The 14975-nt window shown below is 40.9% G+C and overlaps 1 protein-coding gene across 3 annotated transcripts in view; it reads right to left on the reverse strand.

Moving 5' to 3' along the window:
• Positions 1 to 14975, reverse strand: part of LOC111239253 (protocadherin alpha-C2-like) — a 40812-nt gene that overhangs the window by 3528 nt on the left and 22309 nt on the right. For all 3 annotated transcript variants that reach the window (XM_022769090.1, XM_022769091.1, XM_022769089.1), the window contains exons 2-3: positions 13022 to 13086; positions 9396 to 9481 (exon numbers count right to left, since the gene is read on the reverse strand). In XM_022769090.1, coding sequence (XP_022624811.1) covers positions 9396 to 9481; positions 13022 to 13086 — 151 coding nt within the window. The remainder of the gene's footprint in view (positions 1 to 9395; positions 9482 to 13021; positions 13087 to 14975) is intronic.

Genomic DNA, 14975 nt, shown 5'->3' on the forward strand with positions numbered 1-14975 from the left:
AGGTTGTGTCTGTCCTTCATGCATGCATGTTAAAGGGAGCGCTGAACAAATAACCGAGGAAGACATGATAGGGGAGGCTGTGATATTACACATTCTGCTGAATTTACAAACGTTCACTCAATTTGCAGGGTCAGTTTTATGTGGAAAATGATCTGTCTCTGAAGAACAGATGCAAATATGAGCAGGTGCGTACAGTCCTCTGTTTTATAAAACATTAAGATATTGTATTTATCTATTAGTGTCTATAGTAATCTGCCATTCTTTCTAACGACCTATTATTCTTTTCTTTTTTTCAACACAGATGTTTATGCACTTAATGTATAACTGATGATTGCTGAGCTGCTGCTGAACGAAAATACCTTAGCATGACAGGTACATTGTGGTGGGTTGCATTTTTCCTCCATAACCTTTCCTTCTGTGTATCATCACAACTCTTTCTATAAATAAATATTATTCATGGTCTATATTTACTATTAACATTATTTTTCATTTTATCAGTAATAGACACTCATATTTTTGTTATGCAGGGATGAATTGCAACCTTTGGTAATGTAATTAACTAATGTCTCTAGTAATGATACATTTTAATATCTTCTCAGAACCAGAATCAGACATATCTCACCACTGAACTGCAACTTTTGAGTCACAGAACGTGCATGTAGGAGGCAGCCTCTGTGACTGACCATAAAATGATCTGCCGCAAATTAAATGAAAGGCACGCTGCAAATGTGCCCTGCACATGTATATACATAGATCAGTCCAACTGTGTCAAAAGTTTGACTGTAAGGAGAGTTCACTGATCTCCACAGCGGCCACTGTAAAAATCTTAATCGGTTAATAATGAGTGGCATTCTATGAGAAACAGCCATGACATTTTATAAAAGGCAGGAGGTGGTGGAACTTAATGGGAGGTTTCCAAGAAGAGACTGCAAAGTGGGCAATGAATCAAAGGCTCCCCCCTGGCCAAAGCTAACATCTGTGGCACTGTTTGATGAAACATTAAACGCTTCATCATTATGTTAAAGGCTGAGAAAGGTCATGAATTAAAACTGTGGTATTTCAGTGAAATTTAACTAAACTGTTTTGCAAGAAAAGCAGCATTTCACTTTTCTCAGGTACAGTATTTGCTGCTTTACATAGCTGTTGTATGTTTGCGCAGATATTTGCTTATGTTGAATTTGAACACAAGGCTTATACTCTGTTAATGTAAGGGTGTAAAGAACATATACATAAATAACTCCTTGAAAAATGCAGGACAACCAATCCAATCTGTCCACACCCTGGTTTCTGTCTATGTGCAGTATATAACAAACTTAAAGACACTCTACCAGCAAAAAAGACCCTGTCATTTTGGTTGTTTCCTCACAGCAATGACCTACTTGCCACAGTTGCCCTCACATATTCCTTTTATTTCTCTCACTCCTTTTCTGAGTTCTTTCCAAAGGGGAGATTAAACGAGCAGGGCTCCATCCAACCAGAAGGAACAGTGTCTGGAAAGGAAGCCTGACCTCATGTAGTACCCAGGGCAGAGAGTACCAGCTTCCAATATTATCTTACCCCTTTCTTACCCAGCAAGCCCCTGAATATACACTAGATTGCTTATTTTCAGTTTTCTTCTGCTGCATCTCTTGCACCAAACAAGCTGTCTAAATGCAGCTGGACAAAGAGACTGCAGATGTAATTCTGACTAAACTATGAATGTACTGTGGGATGTAAGATGAAATTCATCCAGTCATGATGACCTGAGTGATACAACAAATAGTGGTTAAGGTTATGATAGGGACAGGCACATACCTACATTCTCCATCACACCAGTGAGAACCAACAAGAGTCACAGATGCAGTTAATGTGTTTGGCTGTTAAAATACTGAACTGCTTAGTTATAGAGATGCAGAATGATGAATAATGAGAAACTAATTCAGCCAGAAATAACTAGGAAGCTTTAATTTGTGGAGATGATGGACTCTATTACTCTTCTCTTTGAAATGTGATGTACTCCAATCTTCCCCCTTTAATCTTTACCCTTGCTTTCAATTCATATTTTTTGCTAACTCTTCTTAGTTGTCTTCCCTTCCGTATTTCACCATTTTTGATTACTAATTCTCAGTGATTCCTGTTCAGAGTGAAAGATCTGCAGAGTAAATCCACAGCAAACATGATGTCTCCTGTTTGGCGTACAATCCTAATCAGTCATAGCGGCACATACTGCTGCAAAGCTCCTTCTTCTGCAGGGGAAATGCACAAGTTGAAGCAGACAATGGCATTTAAACTAACTTTTTTGTGTATGTGAACTAAAATGTACACTAACTCTAGTAAGGGTATAAACATCTTGTCTGAAGTCGATTTGAAACGATTAACTTCAGCAATCAATTAGTTGACAGACAGAAAATTAATCTGCAACTATTTTGATAATTGCTTAATCAATTAAGTCATTTTTCAAGAAAAAAATTACAAACATTCTCAGGATCCTGCTTCTCCAGTGAGATGATTTGCTAATTTTTCCTGTTTTACAACACTGTACATGGAACATCTTTGAGTTTTGGACTGCTGGTTGGACAAAAAAAGTTATCTGTCTGTCATGATGGGCTATAGGAAATTATTACGGGTATTATTCGCCCTATTTTATAGACTGGATGATTAATGGAGAAAATAATAAGCACAAATGTAACCATTAGTTGCAACCCAATAGTGTGAAATGTCATTTTTAACATGTTAAATTCCCTTGGATGTTTTTGAAAAATCAGACACTGGACCTCTATACAAGAATTAAATAGGTCATGAATTTGAATTTTTTTCACATCACTATTCCCCAAAAAGCGTGCATGCTTTCACTGACTACGACAGCACAGCTGCAAGAGCTGCACAGAGAGGACAGAATATGACAAAGAGACTGAGAAGATTAGAACAGGACAGCCTAGATCCAGTCACTACTTGCTCCACATGAAATCTCTGTGAAGACACAAAGACAGCTAGAGTCGCATTCATTTTCAAGGCAAAAGAGTCTTCCCCCAGTTGATAAGTCCTCATCTGACTCCCCCAGCAGAAACATGACCCTGATTCTATAATCTCAAGAGGAAATCAGGAAGAACAACAATTTTAAATGATAAATGCAGAATACTGGAGTGCTGGCTTTGCTCCAAAGTGTCCACTCTCTTGCCTCCAAGAAATTACCTGTCTAACCCAATGTGGGAACTTGATGAGACACCAGTGCACCCATGCAAACTTACATTCATAAACAAAACAACACCCCGGAGAGTGATGAGTCATGCTGAGAGCAGACAGATGGAAAGGGGGGAGGCAGAGCAGGATAACTCTCTTAAAAAGGGTCAATGTCTTAAAAAAGAAGAAAGAAAACGAATCACGGGGCATAGTGTAGTCTGGCTGTGTTAAACTCTGATGCAACTGAAAAGCTACTATCATAACAGTCTTCACTGCTCTGGGAGGTTCGTTATGTGTTTTTATTTTTTTCAATATTTCTAACAACCTATGTCATTTTGATGACGATGATGACAATAGTGATTCTATGTGAACTGACTTGAGAAGGGAAACTACGCACACATCTGTCATCTCAGCCTTTTGGTGCCTCTCATAATATGTTTCATTATGTCTCACATCATTTTCTCGTTACCTTTCCTCTCCTTCTCTTCGTTCGTGATAGTAACAGACTCACCTCACCCACTGCTAATCTCCATACAACCATTTCTTCTATCTGATTTGTCGATGGCTGTTGCAGAGCAAAACTCCCTCTCCGCTCTCCTCTCTTTTCCTCTCGCACAACCTCCCTCCTTCTCATTCCCATGTCACCCCTCCTCTCTATCTCTCATTTCCTCTGACCTTTCCTCTAATCTAGCGTGAAAACTCAGCCAGCCAGCACCCGTCCCTCCAAGTTATTGACAAGAGTCTTAATCATGCCTATCAGTGTTTACGGTAACATTAATGTGATTGGGTATTAAACAGCTTGTCCATCAGTGATAACTACCAGGCACATTAGAGACGAGGATGGCTTCTTATTTTCATAGTGACCACTGTTGCCCCCCAACCCTATTACATTCTAAACCCTCTGTATATGAAAAACTAGAGTGACACAAGCCATTGTAGTCAATAATTTTGCAACATAGTGTGCGATTTTTCTGATTCCTCCCCTTTAATCCTCTGAGTGTAAATGTCCCTTTGCAGCCCTCAAGGTTTTCACAGCCACTTAAATCACCCAAGCTCCATTTTTGCCACGTCTACTTTATTCATCCCCTTGTCTCACCCTACCATCGGCCAGTTGGGCAGAAGCGCAGTGGAGCGCAGTGCAGCGTTACATAACGAGCTTGGGAGGAAGAGGAGGAGGAGGAGGAGGAGGAAGAAGAGGGGCCAGGAAGTGCAAGGATGCAGATATGAAACACGATGTTCACTACCAAAAACGGAGGGTGGGAGGAGGGAGAATGGATTTAAAAGATCCTGAAGGTGCACTTCGTTTTGTTTTTCACACTGCAGTGGTGGAGAAATCTGTGAGGTTTGATAGCAAACAGTCAGCTGGGACCACGCCCTTCTCCAGGACAGCACCTTTGTCTGGTAGTGTGCTGTGCAGCGTGTGTGTACAGTTTGATAAAAACAAAATGTGATGTTGCTGTCTATTCAAAACCTAATTCTTATTCATGTGTCTGTGTTTTCACTGCTGTGCCTGGGTGGTGATAGAGGAATACATTTGGGTGCCTGCATAAATTACCATATTTTCCCCCAATCAGCTAACAGTAAATGAAGTACAGAAATAAAACTGTCATGGTTAAAAATAAAATAATGATGGCTGGTTACAGGTGTTTAAGAGCAATTACACCTCTACATATGCATATCTGAGTGTACAATTTTGTGTTTGTGTTACTGCTTGGGTTTCATGCCAGGTTGAACACCTTGTAGCTGCTCCCAGCTGGATCATGTGGCAGATGGTGGACACAAGCAATCCCAAGTGACAGGATTTAATGCAATAAAAATAACACTGAATGTTGGTGTATGTGTAGGAGTTTTGAATTGTTATCTGTGTATCTGTGTGTGTACAGTACATGTTAGTATGTGTAGGTGCTATAACAATAAATGGAGAAGTAGGAATTGATTTATTCTCCAGAGAGAGAAAGAGGGAGAGAGAGAGCTGGCGAGATATTTAAAGACTCAGAGAGCACAGGGTGGCAACGCGAAAACAGAGTGACAATAAAGGAGAGCAAATAACTGAAGTCGAGAATAGGAAACAGATGGGAAGGAGGGATTCAGAAACAGTGAAAAGTCCCTGACAGCTTCTAGACTGTTCTACCTTACCTTTCGGATTGTGCTTAAAATTGTTTCCTATCACATACACATTAACTGAAAGACTGTAGCCATAAAGTATGACAAGCAGCCTTGAATTTAATCAGCTTCCTAGCTTTATCTCTCCTTTACGTTTTCCTTCCTAATGAGACAGAAAATGAAACGGACGGGGTCATGGACCTAAATTCAACATAGCAGTTCAAACGCCCTAGCCCTGAAGCACTGACGAAGCAAAACGATGCATGAATGAGTATTGTCTTGTCCATCTTTTTCTCCATCATCTCTCAACACTTTCTCCCCCTCACTTGGCCTTTTGCCTTTACCCCTGAGTGTATTTTTGCCTTGACAGGTGCCTGCTGCAGTTGATTAGCGCTAACTCTAATCAAATCTGTCTCTCTCCATTCCTCTGTGTATATGCTCCTGTGTATGTGTGTGTGTGTGTGTGTGTGTGTGTGTGTGTGTGTGTGTGTGTGTGTGTGTGTGTGTGTAATCTGGGGTGATAGAGAAAACAGCAGACCTGCATCCACCTCTGCAGTATACCACCGCCCAGTGAATGTAGGTCACTCTCCTCCTGTTACTCACTTCTCTGCTCTCTCTCCCTTTACACCTCTTAACTCCAACTCTCACTTTCCAAACATTTCCCTCCCTCCTTTAAATCTATCACTGTCCACCATCCTGTTTTAACTTGTCCTTCACCTAATGCTACAATCTGCCCCCCCCCCTCCCCCACTTTCAGTACCTTATGTCCCACACCATATGTTTGCACTTCCCTGTATATAACAGCCCCACTCCCCTCCTCTCTCTCCTGCCAATATTAGGGGCCATGAATGGTTGCCGTGGAAACTACATCCTCCAGTGAAGCAGTAGGACATTGGTAGGAGTCATGGTGACAGTGCTTGTGCTGATGGAGAATAATGCTGCAAGCTCTCTCTCCTCCTCCTCCTCCTCTCTCTCACTCTTTCTAGTCTAACCACTCTCCCCTAGCAACAGCAGCCTCACACAGCTTCCTCTCTTTCCTTTGCAGACTTTGCTACAGTCAGTCAGTCTCATTTACTCATTGTCACCCCTCCCAAAAAAAAACGTTTATGTCCATTACTTCTCTACCTTTCTATCCACCTTATCCTTCATTGTTTAGTCTCTTGTTTCTTTTTAATCTCTCACTTAGCAAAACCTCCCAGCTCCCTCCTCTCTCTCCCTCTCTCTGCCCATCTCTCCAGGGGATGGTTGCAATTTATGCACAGTTCTGTCTGAATGTGCTCTTGGTTAAAAGACAGAGCTGTGATATAGAGAGAGGGGGACAGAGGAGGAGGACACACAGGGAGCGAGGAGCAGATAGGGAGAGAGAGTTAGACAGCAAGCAGAGCCCTGATTTCATTAATGTGGGTCTGTTAATCTGGGTGTGGGCTGCGCTCCATCTGTCACAGCAGGAGCGTCACACACAAAGCAGCCAAAACACACTTGAAAACACAGCCAAGCACACACACACACACATATAGGTGCGTATATACAAAAACACAAAACAAGATGCAGCGACACACACGCACAAATTGATACCAACGTTTGCAGTCTAAATCAGAGGGGAAGAGACAGGGGCGTTGTCGACTGTAGCTCCGTGTCTCACACGGAAACAAAAAATAGACTGTGAGGCAGAACAGCATCCTGTAGGTACAGTGGCCAGACTGATACAACTCCCTCGACACACTAAACTACCATATACTGCTGCTATCCACCTAAGGACCACCACCTGCCTAACAAACAAGACAATTTAACTATAAATAGCACAGCCTATGACTCATAGTGATGTGACAGGCCACATTGAATCAATATCTCCATTTCTCTCATTTCTGAGACAAAGATTCTGATAAACAGAATCAAGTAGAAAGTCAGGAGACAAATCTCTCTATCTTGTCCTCCAGTAAAGCACCATAAATAAAGATTTTTCATATTATATGATGCGCTTAATGCTGAATCATCCTTAATCCAACCCTAAAATTTTACTTGAAGCTAATATAGCCCCTAGCTAATATTTCCATTCTTAATCTGACTAACAATGAGATAAAGAAGGGACAGCTGGCCTAGAGGCAAATCAAGATGTGTGTGTTGTTCTTGAACTGCCATGGCTTAATTGGACCACCTTAAATCCTCGCCAGCTGATCTTGTTACCACTGACCCACCCTGAAGACGTCACAGCTGCCTGTTCTTTTTCCCTCACTCTCTCCCTCTTTCTATCAATCCATCTCTCATGTTTTGAAGTGCCTGCAGTCTGTAAGTCCTCAGCCAAGGCAAGAAATCGATGGCAGAGCGGAGGAGGCTGTGCGTGTGGATAGGAAGAGACAGTAGTTAGTGTGTGGGTAGTTTGTCTGCCTGCCCATGCCCCAGAGCCTCCTGTCTATAAAAGACACCAGGCCAGGCCATCTCCACATTCTTAATTACAACAAATCGCCTCTTAATCTAAACTTCATTGCAATGTCCTCCTTGCTCCAATCTTCTCATTGCACATACGTCTATTGCGTTCCCTTGCCTGTCTCCTCCTTCACTTTTCTCTACCAGGGCAGTCTTGTCCCTATTTCAGTCTTAATCCTTTTTGACCCCACTTGCCATGTCATCATGAGGGAAGTCAAGAGATGACAAGTGAATTCTCCTCAATGCATGGATAGCGCTGACATTGTGTATGCATTTGGTCATAAATCTTGGTTAGGGGCAGGGGATATGGCATCATATGCAATGACATTCACATTACAATGTCCGTGAAATGTCGTCTAGCATTGGGTATGCTGTCATTTTGAGTTTTGTTTTGCTCCAGTGTTCCTGTTCTTACGATTCATCTAGCACTGTTTTCTGATCAGCTCCTTTTGCAGTGCTTTGTTTGAGCTTCGGTGAAGTCTTTTCCATCCTGATAAACGCCAAAAACTGTTGCTGCTTTAAAATAAAGCTACTTCTCTGCATCGAGTGTGACCCTCCTGTCATCATCAGTTAACATAGGACAACGCTCCAGTCTTTATAAGTGAGGTGGATACACTGCATGTAAGTCTGTTCCACCCTTGCAATATTCCTGCATACGTGACAACAATGATGCAGCAAAAGGTGTAAAAAGTTAAATTTAGACTTAATGATTATCAAGCAGCAAGCTCACTTGACACTTTTCCATGTGCGTCACTTGCCGGCAGCTGCTTAACAGTAAAAGCGCTGTCAATAATTATCCCTCTACTTGAATAACACTTTGAATTTTAGTCAGGTTTGCATTTTCACAGACTGTCTTGCGACTGAAATGCCTGATGGCTTAAATTCTTTCAAAGATCGTTTAACATGAGAGCAATATTAAAATCCATCACTGCAAAACTGCTAGAATTTAACTGCACATTGTCTGTAGCAAAGCACAGATACATACAATAAGTGGCCACTTTATTAGGTACAGGTAAATGTTGTTATAGCTGCTGCAACTACATTATAAAGAGTAAAGAGATACCATATTATCTGTTGCGGACATCATTCATCCCTGGACTTTGTGATTATGTGTATAAAAAAGCTACAGGTTGAGAGAGATTCATATTAAAAGAAGACGGAACGTAATTATGTTTCATTATTCTTCTCTGAAGTATTCTCTAATGTTTGTCCTCTGTGGTTCAGAGGCTTATTCTTCCGTAAACATCTTGCTGATAATCCAATCAACTATCGGCCCTCTCTCTCTTTCTCGTTGTCTCTGTATTGTCTCTCTTCCTGCTACAGAGAGCAGAGATATCCATCTCCACCTACGTGGCACATGTCATTTCCTCTCCCTGCAGCAATGGGAAGTGGAAGGAGTGGGTTGGGGTGATCTTGCAGCAGATATCAGTGTTTCCCTCATTTTATTACTCTCTTGTGGTTTGATAAGCTCTTGAGGAATGTACAGTTATTGGTATCATTGGTAGTCAGATTTGTCTGGTTCTGTGTCATGGAATGTGTTGCACAGAGATCCATAAACTAAATCTTAAATGGATGTCACTGTTTTGGATTTTTAGGACTAGACTGGGCCCATGTGTGCAAAGCAGACCTCTTACTTTAATTAAGTGTCCATGCGACTGCTGAAGTTAGTTCTGATTGGCTTATCTGAAAGTAGCTTGTCTGATTCTTACCAGCGGCGCTGGATGCAGTGGGCCAGTTCTGAACCAGGACCCCCTGGGCTCCTTGCATTACCGAGGATTCCTCCATATGCACTGAGCTGGAACACAAAAACACACATTCACATATTACACACTGGTAAAGTATTCTCCTACATACAGTATAGAAGGCATCCAAAGAAATAATTTTGTACTTTGCTGACTGTATGTTATGATTGTTTCATGTGACTAAAATATAAACTCCCACATATCCAACTCTCCTGTCTCCTATAATACACAACATTACATATTCAAACCTAGGTACTTTGTGTGTGCCGCAAACGCAATCCCAGAAATGAGAAATTCAGATTAGGATTAAAGTATTCACCCTACATTTTCCTGACATTCTCTGGATTATGGATTATAGATGACTGTCCTTATATTTTCACACCAGCTTTGTGGGATTTCAGCACCTCCCCTCTAGAGAAAGAATCCAGAGTCTCTCCAGCACTAAACAACAGCAACAGAAATGCTGCTACAAACTACAGTTCTCCATTTAGGTGTTACCAGCAGATTAAATCTAGACTAGAAGTAAAAAGAGGTAAACCAAATACAGAAACATATAAACCTACTTAAAACAGTACTCTGGCTCTTACTGTTCCCCTTTAGTCCACCTGACCACTGTTCCCTGACCTGTCCCTGAGTATAAACTAGTTCTCTGGAGGTTAAAACCTTTCCTAAGGTCTGTGTGAGCTGCTATTTCTTGCTGGTGATTTGTGTAAATCTGAAGCATCAATAATTATTTTACCTCCTGAAAATGAGAAGTTTTCAGTCTTCATCAAAGATCTTAAGAACCAGGGAGTATTGAAATAGAGTTCTGTAAATAAGAGTGTGTGGGTGTGTAGTTTATCGGTGCTAAAGACAGGTAAAAGATGTATGAATTTAGATCCCCATGTACAGTGGTTCTGTGTGGAGAAGAAAAGGGATCTGGCAATGGAGGCCATTTTAAGTGCTGCTAAGCATAAGCATCATCTGGGTACACTGATCAAATATTAATGGCAAACACTGGGTTGATGATACACTTTTCAGCTAATGCCTGTCCTTCTCTCTCATTCCTCATCAGCTCTTTTTCACCTACTGTCTGTAACCACATGCTTCCTCATCATTTTCCATAAGGCCAAATGCATTTGTTGCAAATCAAAACTACAGTGATGACAAAATGAACCCAGATACACACTCCTAAAAACACAATTAGGAGGAAATGTTGTGCATTCCGCCAGAGATTAAATGAAATGAAATAGGTCAGTGCCATTACATGGTGTTTGGGTGTGGTATCCAAATCTCCTACAAGCTCTGATTATGTCAGTGTATAAATAGATAACATTCTGTGAGGCTTGGTATTGGGACAGGGGGGATAGTCAAACTCAAACACATCAGAGGTAGTGAGTCACAAGAAAGATTTAATATGTCAGACTGCTTCACACAAGCACATAAACTCTCATTAATCTCTACTGTAATTATGAGGGAATCTGTGTTACATTAATGACACTCAACATGGTTCACTCTTGTTAATCTGACACGGACATCAGCATGCACACATAAATACATACGTGCTGTATGTGTGTCTATACAGATAATGTATACATAATGGAAACACATCTAAACTGCATGATCCAGGCTGCATATGAGTTGAGGTAAAGACATCTGGCACTGCATTTTGTCTGCAAACTTGACAGTAGCACTCAAATATAAATAAAGATCAGATCAATACAAATAAAGTAAAACATGCTATGACATGTAAAACATCTACATATATGGGTCTCAGGAGGCACGTCTCTGAGCTGCAACAGACAAATGCTGTTGAGCTGGAGCTTGTCCACTATGTCATTTAATGTGATTGTCTCTTCTATAACACTGCCATATTCACAGGAACATAACTTCTCTGTATGTGTCTATCTCAAATCTATCCATCTATGCCATATCTATCTATAGGACGTGGATAGGTTAGAGAGGTTATATAGATATGATAGATGATACATAAATAGACTGAAATATCTTTGTTGTCAAAATCATTAAGCCTAGCTGCATGCCGAGCATGACCCTTGATTTGGTAGTGTCCAGCTGATCTCACAGCAGGTAACAACCCAGTGTGTTACGGGTAACGTGATCACTGGTGTGGTCATGCAGCAATCCCCGTGTCCCTGATAGGCCATCTGTCCACCTGACTACCTGCCCTTCATCCATCACTGACCCCCGCTCTGCTTATCCCTCCCTCCTGTCAGTTCTCCATCTGTCTGTTAACACTGAGAGAGCCTTTTATAACTGTATTTCTCCTCACTGTGTTGCTTCTCTCATATTTCACACTCAATTGTTTTCAATGGTCATTACTGAGGTAATAATTTCATATTATTACAGTTAGATGTTTTAATCAATTTTGGACCATTTGGGGGTTTCTCATAATTTAACTGTATGTTTAACAGAAATAATAGGCATTAAGAAATGTAAATGTAAATAGGTAAAAAAAAGATGGTAATTATTCTGTTTTGGAACTGACTGATCCCAAAGTCCAACCCCTTCCCCTCAGCACTGCAATCACAGCTGAGCAACAGCTACAGCAAAGATGAGACATCTTTACTGGAATAGACCTGTAAATGAGCACAAACGCCTCACCTGGCTAAATTTGTGGTACAAAGACGGGTATGGGTCTGAAGACATTTTATGAATTTTTCCAGGTGGTTATGCGATAAGGACATTTTACATTTTTCATGATGGTGTTATTTATTCCATTGCGACAAAGTAAAACCAATTTAGCGACATGTAAAGAGTGGATTAGACTGCATAGTAGACCTCATTGACAGACATAAGACACAACATAAACACCAACACAAAGGTTTTTTAAAGGTAAACATATCACTTGACTATCTTCTATTAAGTCATTAAAATAATATTTCAGTAACAGCATGCCTCTGGGTTGAAAGCTAGTGGACTAATTATTCCCATCACAAACTATGCATCAACTGGTTCGCTAGCATTAACTAACTTAGAGAGAACAAAAAGGGTGTTAACAGATATGTAAGATACCATGAGTCTTAATCTTTTTAAAACAAATGACTATTTTGTTTATTTTATCTCCTTTTAAACTGCTAAGGAATGTTAGATGGATATTATCTGTATATGCAAAGCTTTGCTTCAGAAATACATGTCAGGGACAAATCATAATGGAGATTGACTTGTCAGTATGAAATTATTATATTTGGCTTAGGCTTCAGGATGACAGAGCTTCTCCCTTGGAACTGACAGAAGAATGATGTTGCTTTAATGTTTAGCTTAGTCACATGTCACTTTATGTTCATATGCTTTTACATCTTGAATACACAGTATGCCGCAATGGCATACTGAAGCCCTTTCTGTAGACTATTTGAGGATATGTTACATGGATGGTGGTTGCATGAAACTTTGTTAGCAAGTTTTCTGAAATGGTAGTAAGTCTTCAGAAAGGGGTGGAGGGGTTTAAAATCAGTCAATTAGAGAATGGTATGTGATTTGGTTATTTGCTTAAATCTCAGGTGGGACGAGTATATTATACACGTTTTGGTTTTCAACAAAACATGATGAATGTGATGAGATATTTACTGCATAGTGACAAAAAATGGGATGCTTACCTCTGCATTACACCTCCTGCTCTCAGGGAGGCTGAATATCTCCAGTCTGCATTTGGCGCCTTGGGCTGCAAGAGAGAGCGAGAGGAATTGAGTCTTAAGTACAGGCGAAAGCCAATACCATCTCATTAATAAGTCATGGAGAGAACTGCTAGTGCATGTGTGACACACACACACACACACACACACACACACACACACACACACACACACACACACACACACACACACACAATCTCTCTCACACGCACACACATAATCATTGCAGTGACAGCTTGCCCCTGCTTTCAGAGAAAAGTGAATGATGAATTGAAGCTTGTACGTGCACTCTTATCCTTCCATACCCCCATGCCCCCCACCCTCCTCGATTTCATGTCCTTTGAAAAAAAAAAAAAAAAAAAAAAAAAGACAGACATTTCACTTCAGCAGCCCACTGACCCTAGTACTGTGACACGACCACATTAGGTCCTGAGGCTACATGTCCAGGGTTAGTCCACAGACTTGGCTGGTTGTGGTGCAGTCCATTACCATGGAAACATTGCAGAACCCTCACATGTAGGTATGTGCTGATGACAGACTTAATTCAAAGCTACAGCTGTTTACCAAATGCCTTCCATCCCCTCCCTCCAATCTCTTTCATTCAAAATATTCCACAATGTGAAAATCAGTCATCACAAAATTACTGAAATATGTTTTTCACCACTGCTGGATAATGGTTTCTGCACAACCTCCATTATCGTCTGTATTTTTCCTTTTCACCGTACCCCCTCCCTTCCTTTATTCTGTTCTGAGATTCACCACCCCCTCTCCTTTGCTGCTGAGTTCTTTCTCCCTGTTATATCCTCTTTACACTGATCAAAACCTTGAGTTTCACTGGCACAGAGTCTGCTTGAGTCAGTCTGACACATCTCTCCATGGTAACTGTGCAGAGTCCTGTCTACATTTTACCCTGCACCCTCCACCCTCCCTCATTTCACTCCTGTGAAGGTCACAGGTGGAGGGAGGAGGGGGTAGGGGAGGGCAGATATCAGATTAACTCTGTCAGCTCTGCATCTACACATAGACACGTCGTAACAGTGGGACACAAAAAGACAGTACCACCATAACCTGTGCTATGTGTTAGTGATGCAATTTGTTAGTGACATCCAAATATGAGACCTCAGTGTCTGCGCTCATTGTGAGTTACTATTATCAAAAATAATTTAAGGTAAAACATCATAAAACCCAAGAAAATGTCGTTAGACAATAAAAAATTCATTGATATGTAGAAATTCTTCTGTAAGATCATGCTCATGGTGCAGCAAAATGGGCTGTTAACCTGACCACATAAGACCACGAGACTGCATTCTCTCTAATCTCAACCTAAACCACTGACAGAGCTAAACCAATCTGACTGAGGACACTAAACTCTACCTGCTTGGCCATGCAGTTCATAAGAGACCCATTTGCAATCCCATTTCCTTTCAAATATGACAGATGTTCACTTGCTGCTGAAGCTGCATTGACCTCTATGAGTCTGCAGTGGACATTCATCACCCTTGGAATCCAATAGTTGGTCTTAATGAGAAAAGCCTGGTATTCCTCCTGGAGTCATTCAAAGAGAGCAGAATGTCTACAGGGATTCAGAATAATGTAGCATCTGCAACACTTATCCATACAGGAAACTAAGGGTGAACTTGATTATTTGAAGACAATCACTCATCAAATCAATCAGTGAAAGGAAAAAGATGAGTGTATGGCATTAAACACACAGTTAAAAAAAAAGCGCTTTGTCTAATTTTACCATTTGCACAACACATGGGAAGAGAGTAAGACAAAGAAATAAAAGGCATTCAAAATAAGGCCAGATTGTCCACAAATGGGACTGAATGGGTTTGTAAAACGTTTGCCCTGTTGCGGCATGGCAGTGGCCGAAGGGAGAGTAGTCTGCCTGGCCGTATGGTGTTTATGGGGAAGA

The sequence above is a fragment of the Seriola dumerili genome, unplaced genomic scaffold, assembly GCF_002260705.1.
Source record: "Seriola dumerili isolate Sdu_G_001 unplaced genomic scaffold, Sdu_1.0 BDQW01002192.1, whole genome shotgun sequence".
NCBI lineage: Eukaryota > Metazoa > Chordata > Actinopteri > Carangiformes > Carangidae > Seriola > Seriola dumerili.